Source organism: Ipomoea nil, unplaced genomic scaffold (genome assembly GCF_001879475.1).
Source record: "Ipomoea nil cultivar Tokyo-kokei standard unplaced genomic scaffold, Asagao_1.1 scaffold3069, whole genome shotgun sequence".
NCBI lineage: Eukaryota > Viridiplantae > Streptophyta > Magnoliopsida > Solanales > Convolvulaceae > Ipomoea > Ipomoea nil.
This window is the reverse complement of record NW_017619497.1, coordinates 582724-600235: the sequence shown is the minus strand read 5'-3', so window position 1 is coordinate 600235 and position 17512 is coordinate 582724. Positions and strand designations below refer to the sequence as shown.

Genomic DNA, 17512 nt, shown 5'->3' with positions numbered 1-17512 from the left:
GCACGACGTCGTCTCACATACTTCGCCAGTACGCCCCCTCCCCCGTTATATTTTTCAAATTTCAAAATCCCCACTCTGGTCTCTGGCAATGGCAGTCTCCACTGTGCAATGACGCGACCGGTTTACCGCTAACGCCTTGCCTCCACTTCAAACTCAAAGTCTCATCACACCATTCACGTCATGTCTTCTCGCGCAGGTATACGAAGATCCAAGTGCAAAACAAAAAAAAAATGTCTATTTTTTGGATTTCTTCTCAACTTCAGCTCCCATTTTCACGAGATGCAGGTGATTTGTGGGCGGAGCTCATAGCTTCCGAGCAAAAAAGGAACGACCAGCGTCCTGTAACTGTAATAAAGCCTAAAGACCCCGAAATTGCCGTCATTTATCGGAGGAGAAAGCCTCAAACTAACACTCAACAAAATGTAGCAAGGTTATTTATTCCCTTTTCGCATTTAAGAATTTCACTTTTTCGTTCAAAATTTTAATATTTATTTCTGTTTTTTCTTTCAGAAGGGATTCGAGTACAAGCTCGGAGGTCGAGAATCGTCTCAGTCTTGCCCCTCCCAATCGTATAAGTTGGAACCGTTCCCTTTCCACCAGGTTATATCATATATGTGTCCTAATTTTGCTCAACCTGAAAACGTAGTAATTACTAATTAGTTTCTGCTGTTAAGAATTATGAGATAATAAGTATGGTTTTTTTTTTTTTTTTTTTTTTTTTTTTTTTTTTTTTTCTGCAAAAGATTATAAGTACTCTTCATTGGCTGTAACAAATGAAGCCCATTTAGGGAAATTTTAGGGTGTGTTTGGTCGATTTTAGGGTGTGTTTGGTTGACAAGTTTAGCTCTAAGGAATGGGTATCAAAGTGATTGGTATTGTTTGGTTGCTAGGATTTTAGAACACTAGTATGGTTTCAAATACCTTCTTAATTGAAAACCTCATACCCAAATAAAATAAGGGTATCATCCCCTTTCATTCCCTTATTCCTTCTCATCCCCTTTGATTAGTGATTTTAGATTTTATTTGGGGATGATACCCTTATTTTTTGTTCATATTGGTGTTTTGGATTTCTTTATATTAGAATCAATTGTCTTGATTTTGTGTTCTTGTATTTTTAAAATCTTTATTTCCATTATTGGATCATACATAACCAAACAACATTATTGATAATCATTCCCATTCCACCCTATTACCAAGCATGCAAAATACTTACAGTAAAACCCATTACCATTACCAAGTATTTGATAACCATTCCGATTCCGATTCCCATGTGCCAACCAAACACACCCTTAGTTTTTTTAAAGTCTGAAATGAATTTCACTTCTAGTGTGGTCATTTTGCCTGTTGTATTTATAAGAAGAAAGAAAATAAACTAAAAAAAGTAAAGATAACATAATTCAGTCTGATGCCATGGGGATAAATGGCAATGGCATGGCTTCTGTCAACAAATGATCATATGGTTGAGCACAGATAAACTTATAAAAAAAGTAATGATACTGTAATCGAATTTGATGCTGTGGGGGCAAATGGCATGTCTTATCCTTCAAAAAATAATCGTATGGTTGAGATTAGACGAAGACATTAAGTCCCTTATATGTGGTTCCAAAAAATTAAATGTGTAGCTCAAGAATATGATATGATGATTCCTGCAAGTGAGGCTGTTCTAAGCATCAGAAGGTTGGTTATGTAGCACCTTGTTTACAGACTGTCTAATGGAACTTGGTAAGCTGCAGTGATGTGAATACTACTTCCTTCGATGTGCTTGGTACTATGTGTAGATATTTAGCTCCCAACTATATGTAATAAAACTAAACAGGGTGACTAATTGACTATGGACTGAGGGGTTTAAAAAAAAATTCAATGAAATTTGTATATGATGGAGATTACAGTTCCGAGTTCATTCCCAAGCAAGCTATCTTTAACAGATTGTAGTAGTACTATCAAACTGTTTGTATTAAGACACAACTATTTAGTCCTCTTTTTTGGATGGGTTATTAAAGTACTAGTTGAAGCTGTCGGTTATGCAGATTGTACCCTGTGTGATTCAAATAGTCAACTCATGGATGAAAAATTAAAACTTAGGTCAACAAAGTGGGTTGTATGAATCTGTGTTAACCACACATTCTATTCAATGTTAATGTGCATTTTAGGGGTGAGAATGAGTGCAAAACTTCATGTTCTCTTCCCGTAAATGCTTTCCTTGCCACTTGCAACCTGGTCCTGTTAATTTTTTGTTTAGCTATTCCTTTGAGATCAATTTATTGTATTGTCTAGTGGCTTAATGTGCTGCGATTTCTTCTCAAGTTTATCACTACTTTACTACTATCATGCTGGTATTTCAAGTTCTCTGCTCTTGGAAATGTAATTGGCAATTGATTACTGAACTCCACTCTTGGACTGCTGCTTTAATTTTAATCGACAGAGGGAGGACTAGTATTGCTGTCACTGCATGTGTGAAACCTCAACGGAGGAAGCCAGGAAGAAAAGCAAAACCACCTCTTCCAAGGGTACTTTAATTTAAATTGGTAGCAAATGCTACATAAGCCAAATGAATCTAACATACTAATATTACTTGTCATTTCCTTCCATCTATTTCTTACACCTTTCTAGGGGAAAGCAGTAGAGCTTCCCAACTTTGACAAGGAGAAGGCATACTTTGAAGAGGTTGATGCGTTTGACTTAATGGAGGAAAGCCCCTCTCCTAAGAAATCTGGTACATGGACCATGGCCATCCAAACAGATCATGTTGCAATACCACGCCTATCATCAATTTTACAGAAATGGTTGCTTTCTAAGAAATTAAATAATAGCTATGCACCACCTACTTCACTTTCCAAGATACTAGAAACTCCAGCATCACGGAAGGAATCTGCTCCTTACAAATTGTCTAGATATTCAATCCTTAAAGCGTCAGAAAATGCATCCATACAACTGCAGTTAGGCATGTGTTTTAATGAAAAGAGATGCCTTGATTTCACTAATGAAGATATCTCCAAAAGGAAGGCATCTTCAGAAAGAAGCATTGCAGAAGTTCATACTGTTGTAGGGGATGATGGTGGAGATATTGAAGTTCAAGTTGGAAAACTTTCTTTGACTTCAAGGCCTTCTTCATTGGATGCTAACAGTTGGGATCCGTTTTTGGCACTGTTAGCAGCATGTGGGCAGTCACATCCTTTCACACTACTAGATGTCATATCAAAATCTTGGTGCGGGTTTCTCTTACTAATCTAATTGCATCATTTCAACTATATAGATAACCTCACTGTTCAAACTACATTCTTACTACTTTTGATTTCCTTTGTGGTAGTATTTGTCCTGTGTCCACAGACATATCTTACTTTGGTTACGCTAACATGCAATTGCTTTTTTCCTTTTGCAACTTATTCAATGCAGTAACCCTACAGATATTGTCAAGATTGGTGAAGGGACATACGGGGAAGCTTTTAGGGTTGCTGAAAGTGTATGTAAGATTGTTCCATTTGATGGAGATTTACGAGTGAATGGAGAAATACAGAAGGTATTAGTTCAAAAGACTTCCCTTTTTTATTCTGTTAAAGAAAAATTGATTTGAAGGATTGAAGGCTTAACTACTGAATCTGGTAACATATAAAAGAGGAGTTTTTTAATTCTTCTATCAGTGTTTTTGCTGATTGTTCTAATTCAATATCTATGTTTCACATGTTACAGAAAGCAGAAGAATTACTTGAGGAAGTCATACTGTCTGGCACCCTTAATAGTCTAAGAGGATATGAAAATGACATGTTGAATTGCTGCACTTCATTCATACAAACGATAGAGTAAGTTATTTGCTATTGTGTTCTACTAGCACAACCCAGATGGAATTTCTGCGTGAGAAACGATACATCAACTATTATGCAATTGTATGAAGTGTCATAATTTGTATCCCCTTCATTGGGTAATAATGGGGGCTTTGGACCAAATTTGTTTCTGCTTGGCAAATCTTGTCTAGGATATAACAAAGGGGTATCTACTAGTGTTTGATCTTTTATGATTTTCTTTTTCCCTCTCAGCTTTCCTTTCAAGGGAATTTTTGCGTGAGAGAATTGGTTGAGATAGTGGGGAGAAACGATACATAGTCTACTTGCAGCAGGTCTTGCAAACTATAATACATCACAGAAAATAGTGTTGATTTAGTTTTCAGAAACACATTTTGATTCTAAAATCATTTTTAAACTCCTTGGCTTGGATAAAGTTAATATTGCACTAGTTCTTAGAGATGTCATTAACAGTCACTACTTTTGGTCATGTTGACATGTTTCAAATGAGTTCCAGTCTGTAAACAAATTCTGTCAACTGAAAATGCAGTAAAGCAATTTGGTAACAATGATAATGTAATCTTTTTATTTTTATGCCACAGCATGAGAGTATGCCAAGGTCCTTATGATGCTTCTCTGATAAGAGCATGGGAAGACTGGGAATTGAATCAGGGTACATTAAACGACAATCCTAGGGAGTTTCCAGAAAAGCAGGTTGCTTTCTATGCCAATTTTTATTGTTTACGACATATTTTCAGAGAGCTAGAAGTTGCTTGGTTTTACCTTATAAAATCATATATAGTGTGCTCTGAAAACTGTGCCCAGGGAATGAGGCAGACTTGAAATGGGTTTGGAATGCATTTTTCCCAATTATCCATACAAGATAATTGCCTGTAACTTCAGATAAATGTTTATGCACATGACTTTGTTACTAAGCCAACAGTTAAAAACTAAAATTGTGTTCAGTGCTACATTATTTTTGTTCAAGAACATGGGGGCAAGGATCTTGAGAGCTTTGTTCTTTTGAACTATGATGAAGCGCGGAGTCTGTTAGTTCAGGTTAGCAAATGCAAATTTACAGTCTCAACTAGATTTCTGTGTTCTTTATTATTGCATAACTGCTAAGTACACATTCCAGGCAACGCTTGCTTTGGCAGTAGCTGAGGCAGCATATGAATTTGAGCATCGGGATTTACACTGGTATTGTTTCCTTGTCTTGAGATTGGTTCAACAGTAAAAAAATCAATGTAAAATTGTCTATTGTGTCTATGTTTCTGATTTATAATTTGAATAAACTTTTATTTCTTACATCTTAGGGGTGTCTATGTTTCTGATTTATAATTTGAATAAACTTTTATTTCTTACATCTTAGGGGAAACATCCTTTTGACACGAAAAGCTTCTCCTACTGTGAAATTCATTCTTGAGGGAAGACAAATACATGTGAGAACATTTGGATTGCTTATCTCAATAATTGACTTCACTCTCTCAAGGATGAATACAGGCAAGAAATCATGCCTCATGCCGTTTTTTTTTTTTTTTTTTTTTTTTTTTAACTTTGTTTTTTCTTTTCAAATTATGTCATTCTTGGTGTGTAAGGGGACAAGAAATGCAGAATGGAATTGAGGTCATTACAAGGAGCTCATGATCAAGAAAATAAATAACTAAATGAGCAAATTTCACTTTTAGTCCTTAACTATTGTGGCAATGTGGCATTGCCACATTTAGTCCTATATTTAATTTTACCTAATTACATCCATAACTTTCATTTCTTTGTCACAATTAGTCCTCCATTTAAATTTGTCATTTAACCATTTAATAAAAAGGGTTAACACTTGACATGTAATTTCATCATTCACACTTCTTGCCCAACATGTTAGCCCTCTTTATTAATATTGAAATTTAAATGGATGAATAACTGTGACACAAATGAAGTCAAAGATGTTTTGAGGTAAAATTAAAAGAGTAGGACTAATGTGGCAGTGCCACTTTGTGGTTTATGGTCACCCTTCTTCACTGTGAAAAACCAGACCGATTGGTTCAATTTAGACTAATAAGGTTCTAAAAAAATTAGACATAGTGATGGTGCTCAAGTGGAGCACCGAAAGAAAAGTCTAATTTTTTTCTTTTCCTCTTACAATGCCTGCATAGAGGCCAAAATCCTCAGCTGTTCATGCATTTTTGTCCTCAGGTGAAGATGTACTTTACCTGGACCTGTCATCAGACCCTGAACTCTTTGAAGGCCCAAAAGGAGACAAACAGGTACAAGGCAAGGAATTCATTAGTCTTTAGGTTCTTTCTCTTATTCTTCCATTGAGTTGTTCCTCTTGCAGTCAGAAACTTACAGAAAAATGAGGGAAGTCACTGGAGAATTCTGGGAAGAAAGGTATGTGTTAGCATTTATATGCTATATAATCTTGGTTTTGATGTTAACAAACAATGTAGCTAATAACTTTAATGGAGTGTACAGGTTGTGCAATAATTCCCTATGCTTTGTGTACCTCTTTCTAGTGTGGTGTTTAGCAACCAGCTTAAAGGGTTTATTGGTATATAATATTGGTAACGCTCAAGTTTCTAAATCCCTTTGGGATACTTCAAAAATCACTCCAGGATAAGAAGTGTGATACTCCCGGGGAGCATAAGATTTGGAAACCAATGGTGCTATTAAACGGGGTCAATAGACCTGTTGAACAGACCTGCAATACTGGCTGGAAAATGAAGAACAACAGTACTATTCAATAGGTCTATTGAACCCGTTAACCTTGTCTTCAACCAGTCACTTGGCAGAATGGTGTCAATTTCAACAGGTCTACTCTACCTTACTATGGAACTAGTCCATACTTCCTATTTGAAAAATCTGAATGTTAGACTATCTCTCTCCTCATTAAATGACCTCCAACATATGTTTTTTTCTTCAATCCGTTCATCACTTCTCCCTCACATATAGAGTCTTCCCTCACTTTGAATAGTAATCTTTTGAAAACTTTGATCATCCAAGCAATCAAAAATCTCTTTAGCGCAACTTTCCTATCCTTCTTCGAGTTATTCTTGAAAGCCCTGTACTCTTATTCTAATCTTACAGCCTTCAAGAATATCACTTGAGTCTTGAGCATGCATTTTAAAATCCATAGAATCAACCTTAGAATTTCAATTGTATACAATCAGTCTGCTTAGAGACACCATTGCGTAATAAAAAATCCGTTGTATAAGGTGATTGTATTTGGACTTGTATAGTCCGTAGCTTGTTGTGACTATTGCGATAGTCTCGGTTTAAAGCTTATCGATGAGGGTTGTTCATCAATATTGGCCCACCAAGGATAAAGAGGACCGGAGTATAGTGGATTGCTAAATCCTAAGGAATCCTTAGGTAGTGGATTAGTTGGTTGCTGAAACACTATAAAAATATCCGACCTCTTTTTTTCTCTCATTACTTGTTAAGTTGGTTTGATCGTGATGTTTATCTTATCGTACTTTATCTCTTAACGTGCTATCCTAGCCATATTCTTATAATTTGCTTCATACTTCTAATATTATTGTCCCTGATATATTAATTGGGCACTTTAGCACAAAACTACCCCCACCCCCCAGCCCCCAGGTTGATTATCATTTTTCACTTTTCAGTATGGATGCAGCAAAAATGTCATGTTTCTCATGAAAATTGATATACTATCTCTCTCCAAAAATAATATGCCTTTGAGAAAGAAACAAAAGCTACCAGTACTTGATTCCTTGTTGATGAATAACTAAAGACCTCAAATAGATAATCTTATGTTATTTATTTTGGATCTGCTCTCTTTGTTGCTATGCAGTTTCCCGAAGACTAATGTGTTATGGCTGCAATACTTGGTTGACATATTGCTGCTGAAGAAATCATATGTAAGTTTCACTTCACATACGATTATACGAAAACATTTTTCCATTTTAGTAAATTCATTGACAGCCATGTCCTAGATATATTACACATTTGCAAAATCGTTATGCTTGAGAGTTAATCAGCAAATTTATTGTATCAAGACCATTTTCCCTTTCATTAAATTCATTCATAGCAATGTTGTGACCATTTCTCTTTATAGTAAATTCATTCATACACATGTTCGAAAGTTGTTAGACTTCTGTCAAACATTATGTGTCAATATAATCAGCAATGAAGTAAAACAGGTTGTAGTTACTTTTAACTTCTGGATTGTTCACATTTACGATAATGTTGGTTTAAGGAAAAATTAAGAAAGTAGATATGCTTATCAGACAATGAACATTGTGGCACAGGCACGAAGCACTAAAGACGAGAGGGAATTGCGCTCTTTGAAGAAGCGTTTGAATAGTTATGGTTCAGCAAAAGAGGCAGCTTCTGATCCCTTCTTCTCTGACTTGTATGCACAATGAACCAGCCAACAAGGAGGCTTGAAAGGGGCTAAAGAAAAAGTAACTCTGTTGCAAAACAATCTTTTGAATAGAGTAGATTACCCAAAAAAAAAAAGAAAGAATCTTTTGAATAGTAAATCATAGATTTGAAATGAAGCCATTTTCATTTGTTGTCTGTAGATGTGTGTAGCTAATGTTGAAAAATGAAAGAAATTTGCTCCACATTATCAACAGCACTTTGATAGTGAGATGTACCAATGATAAAATAGTGAGATAGTAAATGTGGTTATGATAGCAAGCTTTTCCCAAAGGTTGAATCCCTAATCACAAGGGCTTCTCACACTCTGCTCGACAATGGCTTAGTAGATATAGCCAAATGTTAGTGCGCACAAGGAATTTGTCTACTTTAAATATAATCTTCACAGTTCACATCTTGAAGTTTGAACATTAGTCTCTTCTCCTAAATACTGTCTATTAAATCAGTGATTAAATCTGCGGACATGATAGCATGCTAAGACATAGAGAAAGGGATAGAATGATAATGTAGAAAAGATGTGTGATGAGACAATAATGTGACTAAAAGTATTTTTACTTGAAAAATAATTTAAAATTTATTCTTTTTTTTTAAACAAAATTTATTCTTATATGAAAACAAAATTTTAAACAACTCATAATAGGGAAATAAATTTGTCTATTATGAAAAGACAAATTTTTGTGAATCTGAATTTTTGTGAAAAACCATATATAAGCTAAAATGTACACGTATTTATTCTTTTCTTTCTTTATTGGGTAATCTTTGATCCTTTCCTTCACGAAGGAAGTTAGCTGGCCCATCAATGGTCTCTGGCCACGTGGTTGGCAACCACCAACTACTGGGCTTTTCTTTTTTTTTTTTTTTTTTTTTGAATGCTACTAGCTCTATTACATTGTAGTATCTGTTCATATACTTTCTCAACCTACTGAAACACAGAGAGCTAATAACGCCTCCACTGAGGCTCGAACTTACAACCTTCCAAATGGAAGTCCAACCCGGATACCATTAGACCACATAGTCCTGGTAACTACTGGGCTTTTCATGTACTCATATTTTATATTTTATTTTTTACTTTCTGTAATGCAATATTCTTAGATTGCTTAGCCAAACACTTTATACTCTGATAACACTTCTGTGATTGCTCTTGGAAAAAGATCACAAGATCGAACTCTGGTGGTGGGATATTAATTCTTTGAATTGTAATAATTTAAGAAAGTATAAAATAAATACTATAGTAAAAAATACAAAAAGTAACAATATCCTCCTTTTTAATTAATATAAGGAGTTCATAATTTTTATTATTTTTATCCATAAGTGAAAGTAAAAGTTATGATGAGTTAGTGACTTATGATACATTCTTCCAATCTTCCCAACTATTTCACTTATGAAGGGTCAGCTTAAGATATGTGGATCATGCCAGTTATACCCACGAATAGAAAGACTAAATTACCCCTATGCAATAATTCTAATTCCCCCTTTTATAAGGTTAGAAGAAAAGTTGTGAAAAATTATCCATCAATAATGCTATGTCCTCCTTGACTTGAACGGAGGATTGGTTGAGATAGACAAGGGTTTGAGATTTGAAAATATTACTTGAACATTCAAATTCTATTTTTAACTTTTAATTTTTTCATGATAAATTTTAAAGTAGATATTTTGTTTGGAATCCATAAGATAAAAATAACTTGTCATTGCTTGCCACATTAGCGAAAGTTTGCTTGCGAGTTTATATAGTAAACTCTTTGTTTGCCGAGTGTCAGTTTGCGAAAGCTTCTTAAGATAAATCGGGCAATTTGAGGGCTGTTGGTGTTTTGATCTTGGAGAGGGTGGAGGGATTTTTTTTTTTTTTTTTTGTTTTGGTACATTAGGTTTTCAAACTTACTTCAGATTAATCCTAAGCCCTAGAATGATAGAACCCCTACCTAAGAGCTACTGGATCAAGAGGTAAATCGTTAGTTTTCCCGTCAATTCTCATGAATTTCCCACCCCTTGCATGTACACTTTGCGCATAAGTGATCTTAATCATCTCTGATCAGTCAAGGCCTCCCAATGACCCGCAGGTTTCCATTGAGATTCGAACCCCACATTGCTGATGGAGCAAGATTTTAGGGTGATCGGTGGAACCATTTGAGATAGCCTCGCGATAAAAAAATTTCATTTTGTGAGCTTGGAGGAAGGGTGTTAATGGTAGTACGTATTTGGCAAGTGAGAGGCAGGCTAATGAGTTTGGGAGGGTTTTGAGTGAAATTAGGTTGGGCAGCAACACTAACTGGGGCCAGTAGGAGGCGTTTTAAAATTGAATGTGGACACGGAATTATACATGAGAAGGGTTATGGGGTTTGGTCGGGCGGTGGGTGTTTGGGAAGCTTTGAATTAGTTAAAAGGGTTGAGAGTTGAGAGGGCGGTTGTGGAGATATGTGATTTGCATATTGTTATGCTAGTAATTAAGGGTGTAAGAGCATCCACTATAGTGTTTTTTTTGGAGCTTTTTCAGAATGAATTCTTCCCATTAAAGGAGCATAGTTGATGTGGGGAGGAGATAATGCAAAAAGAATTCATCTGCAAGGGGTGGGGAGAATGGAAAAATTAAGAAAAAAAAAGAAGAAAGAAATATGACCTGCTGACGCGCACAGCAAGTCCACAGCCACGCGCCCGGCTGCGTTCGACGCACCTGATATACTTATTTTTTTAATTTTTTTTCATTTTAAAAAGTCATTTTGTTTTTTTTTTTCCCCTTCCACATTTTCTTTCCTAATCACTCTTACATTCTCCACTCTAATATTTCTACTGATAAGGATGCTCTAAGGAGATAAATTTGGCTTTTGGATAGTCAATGAGGATATTAAAGTCTATTGTTAAGTCTTGCTTAATGTTAGTTTCCAACATGTTTAATGATTAGCAAATCATGTCACCACTTGCTAGGGTTTAAGGAGGATGTTTAATTTCTACATTTGATTGTAGGGAGTGGTTTGACACTTCTTTTTGTAATGTGGATGCTTTGTTTCATGATAACGAATAATGGCGTGATTGGTTTTCAAAAAAAAAAAAAAAATGACACTTTCATGGACATATTAATCTTTGTATTACTTATTCATTTTTAATTATCGTATAAACAAGAACGGAGCCAAAGGGGGGCAGCTGCCCCCCTCATCCCACCCCCACTCCATATATAACTTTTGTATGTATATATGTATACATAGTACAAGTTTTAGTATTAGTATAAAAAATAGATAAATGTTAAAAAGAAGTGAGTTAGATTTGTTGGCAAAGCTTGTGTTTGGTTATAATGAAGGTCATGAGTTTCAAATCTTGACATTAACACATTTTCACAATTTTTTTTGGCTTCAACACAATTACATTTTTAATAGTTTTTTTTTTTAAAAAAAAATATTTAATACACACACATATAACATTCTTTTATATTAATAATGAGATGTGTACTGTTTTTTATTCAAATTATTATATTTCATATTTTGTTATGAATCTAAAAACATAATAAGCTTCAATCCAGGTTATACCCCTGGTTTATGTCCATGTTTTCCATTAATTTTTTTTGTACCTTGTGCTATAAAAGCTGTACTACATAATTTTTTGGACAAAAATATCTCTGCCGTTATAACTTCTGTTATCTTTCCACATTATTATTACCATGTACATGCATACACAATATTTTTTCTTACATCCTTCAATGGTAAGTTTGAATTCATTTTTAGGTTTTAATTAAAATGTTACCATAGTTATATTTAGTAAATTATCATTTCTATAATTCTTACCTCAATAATATTAATATGAATTATACAATTATATATATATACACACACACACACACTATTATTTTTAAAAAATTAATATAACTAAGATTTTAATATTGGACATATATTTTTTGCGCATCGCGCATATAAAATACTAGTATTTTTATAAAGTTTCGATGGGTTTTATTTTTTGCTCATATCCAACAATATTTATACAGATATTTCTTAAATTTTTTTTTCAAGTTATCTCTTTTGTTTTAACGTTTCGCTTTCACTGGAAAAAATTTCTGGACCCGTCCCTTCTTCTTCACCCCCCTCAACGGAATTCCTAGCCCGTTCCTGCGTATAAACAAAACATTAGAATATAAATTGAGTAAATATCAGCCAAGGTCCTATGAGTTTGGTGGTTTCGTCACCTTTAGTCCTAAACTTTCAAATCGACCATCCGTGATCCCCTGAGTTTCGAATTCGACTTGTCGTAGTCTTTCCGTTAAGATATTCCATTTGAGTCATGAAAAGTAAGGGCAATACAATATTTTTATTCCAACCCCAGCCAAAACAATTCATTTCCCTCATAAATTAGCCCTAATTGTTTTCAATTTCAATTTTTTTCGTTCAATTGCAATTTTTCCCTCAGAAATTCGTTCAATTACAACTTTTTTCGGTGGATTAGGGCTAATTTATGAGGGAAATGAATTGTTTTGGCTAGGGTTGCAATAAAAAGACTATTTTGCCCTTACTTTTCACGAGTAAGATGAAATATCTTAATGAAAGGACTACGACAGGTCGAATTCAAAACTCGAAGGATCACAGAAGATTGATTTTAAAGCTTAGGACTAAAGGTGACGAAATCACCAAACTCGCATGACCTCTGCTGATTTTACTCAATATAAGTTTCATATAATAATTATGTTCCCACCCAAAAAATAAATTTTGGTTTCCTACTTTATTTTTGCATTATTTCTATCTTGAGAAATTACAATTCTCAATCCCCTAATTTTCTCTTTGCAACCAAGTGCTTTGTAATTGTAAGTGTCATATCTTAGCTACAACCTATATAGAGATGGCATGGCTGGGTACGTTAAATTCCATATATATATTTTTTAAAGTTATCAATAAAAAATTTAAAATATGTTTGATGGAGTAATATTAATCATCATTCCATGAACCATGGTTAAAATAGTTGTGTAAATCATGAAAAGGTACATTTTTAATATACTTGATGGTTTTGCCGAAATCGGGTTCACCCTAAATTGGGTATAGATGTACAGAATGGGTGAAGGAAAATAGTAGCTTTATTACCGGGTGCGTTAGGTCCAAAATAGTACGTATAAAACTCGAGATACTGATCCAAATGGCGGCCCAAATAATAAACAATACAAGCTATAGCCGCTTGGGAGTTAGGACTCAAGCCAATGGACCAGAAGGGGTTTTGTGAGCTAAGGGGTGGTTTTTTGAGGGGAGGGAAAGCACCCTATTTATATTGTTGAAGGACTCACGGATAGTTGACAAATGGACGGTATCGGGCAACCTTCATTCTTGGCCACACACGTGTCCCCACACTAACAGGGCGTTTGGTTGGACGGGGGGAATTATGTGGGAAAGGAATTGTAATTCCATGGGAGTTGAATTACTTGGAATAAAGTGGGAATTTAAATTCCAGTTTTTGGTTGACAGGAATAGAATTACTGGGAATTTCAATTCCAATGTTTGGTATATATGGGAATTGAAAGGGAATTAGTATAAAGTCAAAAATGTCCATTATTGTTGTTAGACATTAATTTTAGGTTAAAAAAGGAAGGGTAATTTTGACTCATCACTATCTTTTTTTCCCAGGAATTAAAATCCCAGGGGGGGACATGGGATTTTAATTCCATGAAAATGGGGGAATTGCAATTCCATGGAATTGCAATTCCCTCCAACCAAACTATGGAATTTAATGGTCTTTGGAATTAGGTGGGAATTAAGTGGGAAGGGAATTTAAAATCCCTCAAACCAAACGCCCTGTAATTTGCTTCCAGTGCACTCTATGCAAGTATTGTTTCCCGCCCTTTAGTAGATAAGATCTTGAGTGGCTTGGTGGTCTGAATTTTGTGTTGTTATGCTTGAGGTTGTGGGCTAGGTTTGAACCCTATGGCATCACATCTTATATTATTTTGTTTCATGTTTTATTCTTTCCTTGGCAATAAAAATGGACCGATTGGGCCGACACTTTTGCAATTAAATGCCCCCCCCCCCCCCTCCCCCACGGGTCACAAGTCCACAACTTTCTTTGTTTGTCTTTGACAGGCAAAGAAAGTATAGACGCTCTCGGCCTTCTAAGCGCCTTTGACTCTCTCGACTATTGGTATAAAAGCTCTTCATTTCTTATGGACAGCTCAGTGCTCGGTCCCTAAAACCTTCCATGCATGTTGTTCGTCAAGACAACTTAGCTCTCACACGTACCCTGAAAGAAAAAGAAAGAGATATTTGCTGCATTCTGTTTGCGCTGGGTCATTGAGACACTTCACCTCAAAGGGTAACTTAGCGGTCCACTAAGAAGTGGAATATACCGACCATTGAGAAACGGTATAATAATATGTCGACCGCTGAGAAGCGGGATAAAAATAATATTTCGACCGCTAAGAAGCGGGATAAGAATACCGACCGCTGAGAAGCGAGATAATAATATGCATTGACCATGATTGTGCATGTATGTTGTGCGCATAGGCCGCATACCTTGCCCTGCAGGCCTAGTACGCGCATGTGGGTTGCCTCTAGAGCAACGCAAACCCACATGCTGAAGTAACCATGTGCGCATGGACCGCCTGCCCTACCTTGCAGGTCTAGTACGCGCATATGGGTTACCTCCAGAGCAACGCAAACCCACATGCCTAAGGGTCCAGGTACACATGGAGTACCTACCCTGCCCTGTAGGTCTAGTACGTGCATGTGGGTTTCCTCTAGAACAATGCAAACCCACATGTCTAAGTAATCAGGTGCGCATGAACCGCCTGCCCTGCAGGCCTAGTACGCGCATGTTGGTTGCCTCCAGAGCAATGCAAACCCACATGCCTAAATAACCATGTGCGCATAGACTGCCTGCGCATGACCATTGACATTTACCCATTTTTATCATCGACTTTCAATTTGACCATAACTGGTCTCTTAACTATTGATTTTGTTTCTGATTTGATCATCCAGTCAAATTTCCAATTAATAACCGTTAAATTTAATGCTAGAAATGTAAAATTTTACTTGTTATTGAAATGGACAAATTTAGTTCATAATTTCATACACTAAGTTCATCATTAGTAAAAATGTGAAGAACATGTTGATGCACGAGTAAATTCGGACCATTATATTGATAATTTTAATTTCCAAATCTAAGGCGATTATATCTTTTGTTTCAACACTCTTAAATATGCAAATCTGAAAGGGATTTGTTAGCTACTTTTTATATTATTATCATTAAATTTAATGCATATTAAACGAATATTTAACCAAAAAACAAAATCTGAAACAAAATTAATAATCAAAGATTAATTATAATCAAATTAAAAGTTGATATAAAATTAATAAAGATCAATAGTTAAATAATTATTCTTAGAATTAACTCTATTATAAATATTAATAATTAATAATTGCATTAGCACGGCAGGTTATCTCAATCGGCCACGTCCATTTTGGTAGGTAGCAGGGAGCAGGTATCCTGCTTTATATACGTCCAAGTGCGAAGCCTTGTGGCCTGCCACAAAATTAATAATTGTGATACACAAATCAAAATAATATTATAAAACTGATAGTGGTAGTATGTGAATAATAAATAAAGAAAGAAAATGTCAATTTGGCACCTTGAGGCTAACAAATATTGTAATTAAATTTATTAATTGAAAAAATTTTAATCAAGTACTTTAAATTGGTAAAATAATGTAATTAGACCGTTCCCATAATCCCACCAAAAAAATGTAATTAGACCCTATTATTATATATTCATAAAGTTATTATTAATGTGACGCTAACTAAGCTAACACGTGATATCCTATGCTTATGTAGATCTTATGTGTACAATTATTATTATTATTTTATCTATTTTAAACTAACACTTTTTTATCTTGTATTTTAATTTTTATAAAAATAGCCATCGATCATCGAATCAGCTGCTACTGACTATTTCATAACAACAACTAGTGCACTAGTCTAGATCTAGACCTCACAATGAGGTCAAAATTCAATGAAGGCTGCCCATGGTCGTCAAGTCAGTGTTTTTTTTTTTTTTTTTTTTTTTTTTTTTTTTTTTTTAAAGAATACAAGTTTTTTTTAAAGAAGTAATTAGTTTTAAAATAAAAATATGGTTTAATTTTTTAAAAATACTTGTACACATATAATCCACATAATAGTTGGCGTCACATTAACGACAACATGTTAAATATATATAACAATAAGATTTAATTTCACTATTCTGTCTAGTCAAAAAATTCCATTGAACTTCTTTTTCACTTTTTACTTCTTTGCTAAGTACTTTGTGCTTAAATGTCATGTAGTTTATGAGATCGAGCCTCAGTGGAGGCGTTGTTGACATTTATGCTTCATTAGGTTGAAAAAGTATATTTGAATAGATACTACAATGTAATAGAGTTAGTAGCATTCAAAAAATATTGAAAATATTTACGTAAAATTTTATAAACAATTTCCCAAAATAATGGGAGAAAAAATTGTGATACATACATTTCAATAATTTGTCTCAAAAACTCTGCCGTAACGTAGGGGTTGGGGTTGAAATCTCTTCTATTCCCTACCAAGTACTACCCTTTCAATCCTAAAGTGACATTTTTCACAATATATTGTTTCTATCTACCCCGTATAAATTAATATAATAAGTTTTGATGCATTATATTATGATGTCATTATTAGATTTTGTATTTAATTATATGAAATAAAATTTAAAATTTAAAACTTTTTATAATATTGCATCCAATTAACTCATAAATAAAGTTACCAGGACTATGTGATCTAATGGTACCCGGGTTGGACTTCCATTTGGAAGATTATGAGTTTAAGCCTCAGTGGAGGCGTTATTGGTTTTTTTGTGTTTCAGTAGGTTGAGAAAGTATATGAACAGATACTACAATGTAATAGAACCAGTAGCTTTCAAAAAAACTCATAAATAAAGTTTAAATAAAAACAATTAATTTAATATAATTAAACTAAATGTGCCTGGTGTTGGATTAAGATAGGGGAGTTTTGTCCCTCCACAATTCTGTCTAGTCGCGGTGTGAATTATGAAGGCATCTGGGGTGAGCAATTTTACCTTTTTGTTACAAGATAGGGGAGCTTTGCCAGTTGGTTTGCGATTGGCCCAATGCGTGTATGATCAATCGTTATGCTGTGGAACCATGTCCACCTTGCAAGGTGGACACGGTTCTATGTTCATAATTGCGGAACTAAAAACTCCCCACCAACTTATAAAAATATCGTTGTTTTGGGCTAGAGTGAACAATGCATTGTGCGTCTGATGCACGATATAACGATTGTAGAAAGGTGGTCTCATATGATCAAACCCCTATATATATATATATATATATATATATATATATATATATATATATA

General features: G+C 34.7%; 1 protein-coding gene across 2 annotated transcripts; it reads left to right on the top strand.

Moving 5' to 3' along the window:
* Positions 1 to 24: 24 nt before the first annotated feature.
* LOC109164656 (serine/threonine-protein kinase haspin homolog) lies at positions 25 to 8370 on the top strand. Of its 2 annotated transcripts, XR_002051434.1 has the most exons (16): positions 25 to 196; positions 286 to 430; positions 511 to 600; positions 2423 to 2507; positions 2611 to 3206; positions 3394 to 3517; positions 3688 to 3797; positions 4379 to 4490; positions 4743 to 4835; positions 4915 to 4976; positions 5149 to 5279; positions 5967 to 6037; positions 6109 to 6161; positions 7585 to 7651; positions 8042 to 8215; positions 8258 to 8370. XR_002051434.1 is itself a non-coding variant. In XM_019313181.1 (15 exons), exons 1-15 carry the CDS (start codon positions 181 to 183, stop codon positions 8156 to 8158), a joined length of 1872 nt encoding a protein of 623 aa, XP_019168726.1. In that variant the 5' UTR covers positions 25 to 180; the 3' UTR covers positions 8159 to 8370. The 2 variants fall into 2 exon arrangements, 1 of the variants encoding a protein (XP_019168726.1); XM_019313181.1 differs by having other exon boundaries at positions 8042 to 8370.
* Positions 8371 to 17512: the final 9142 nt, after the last annotated feature.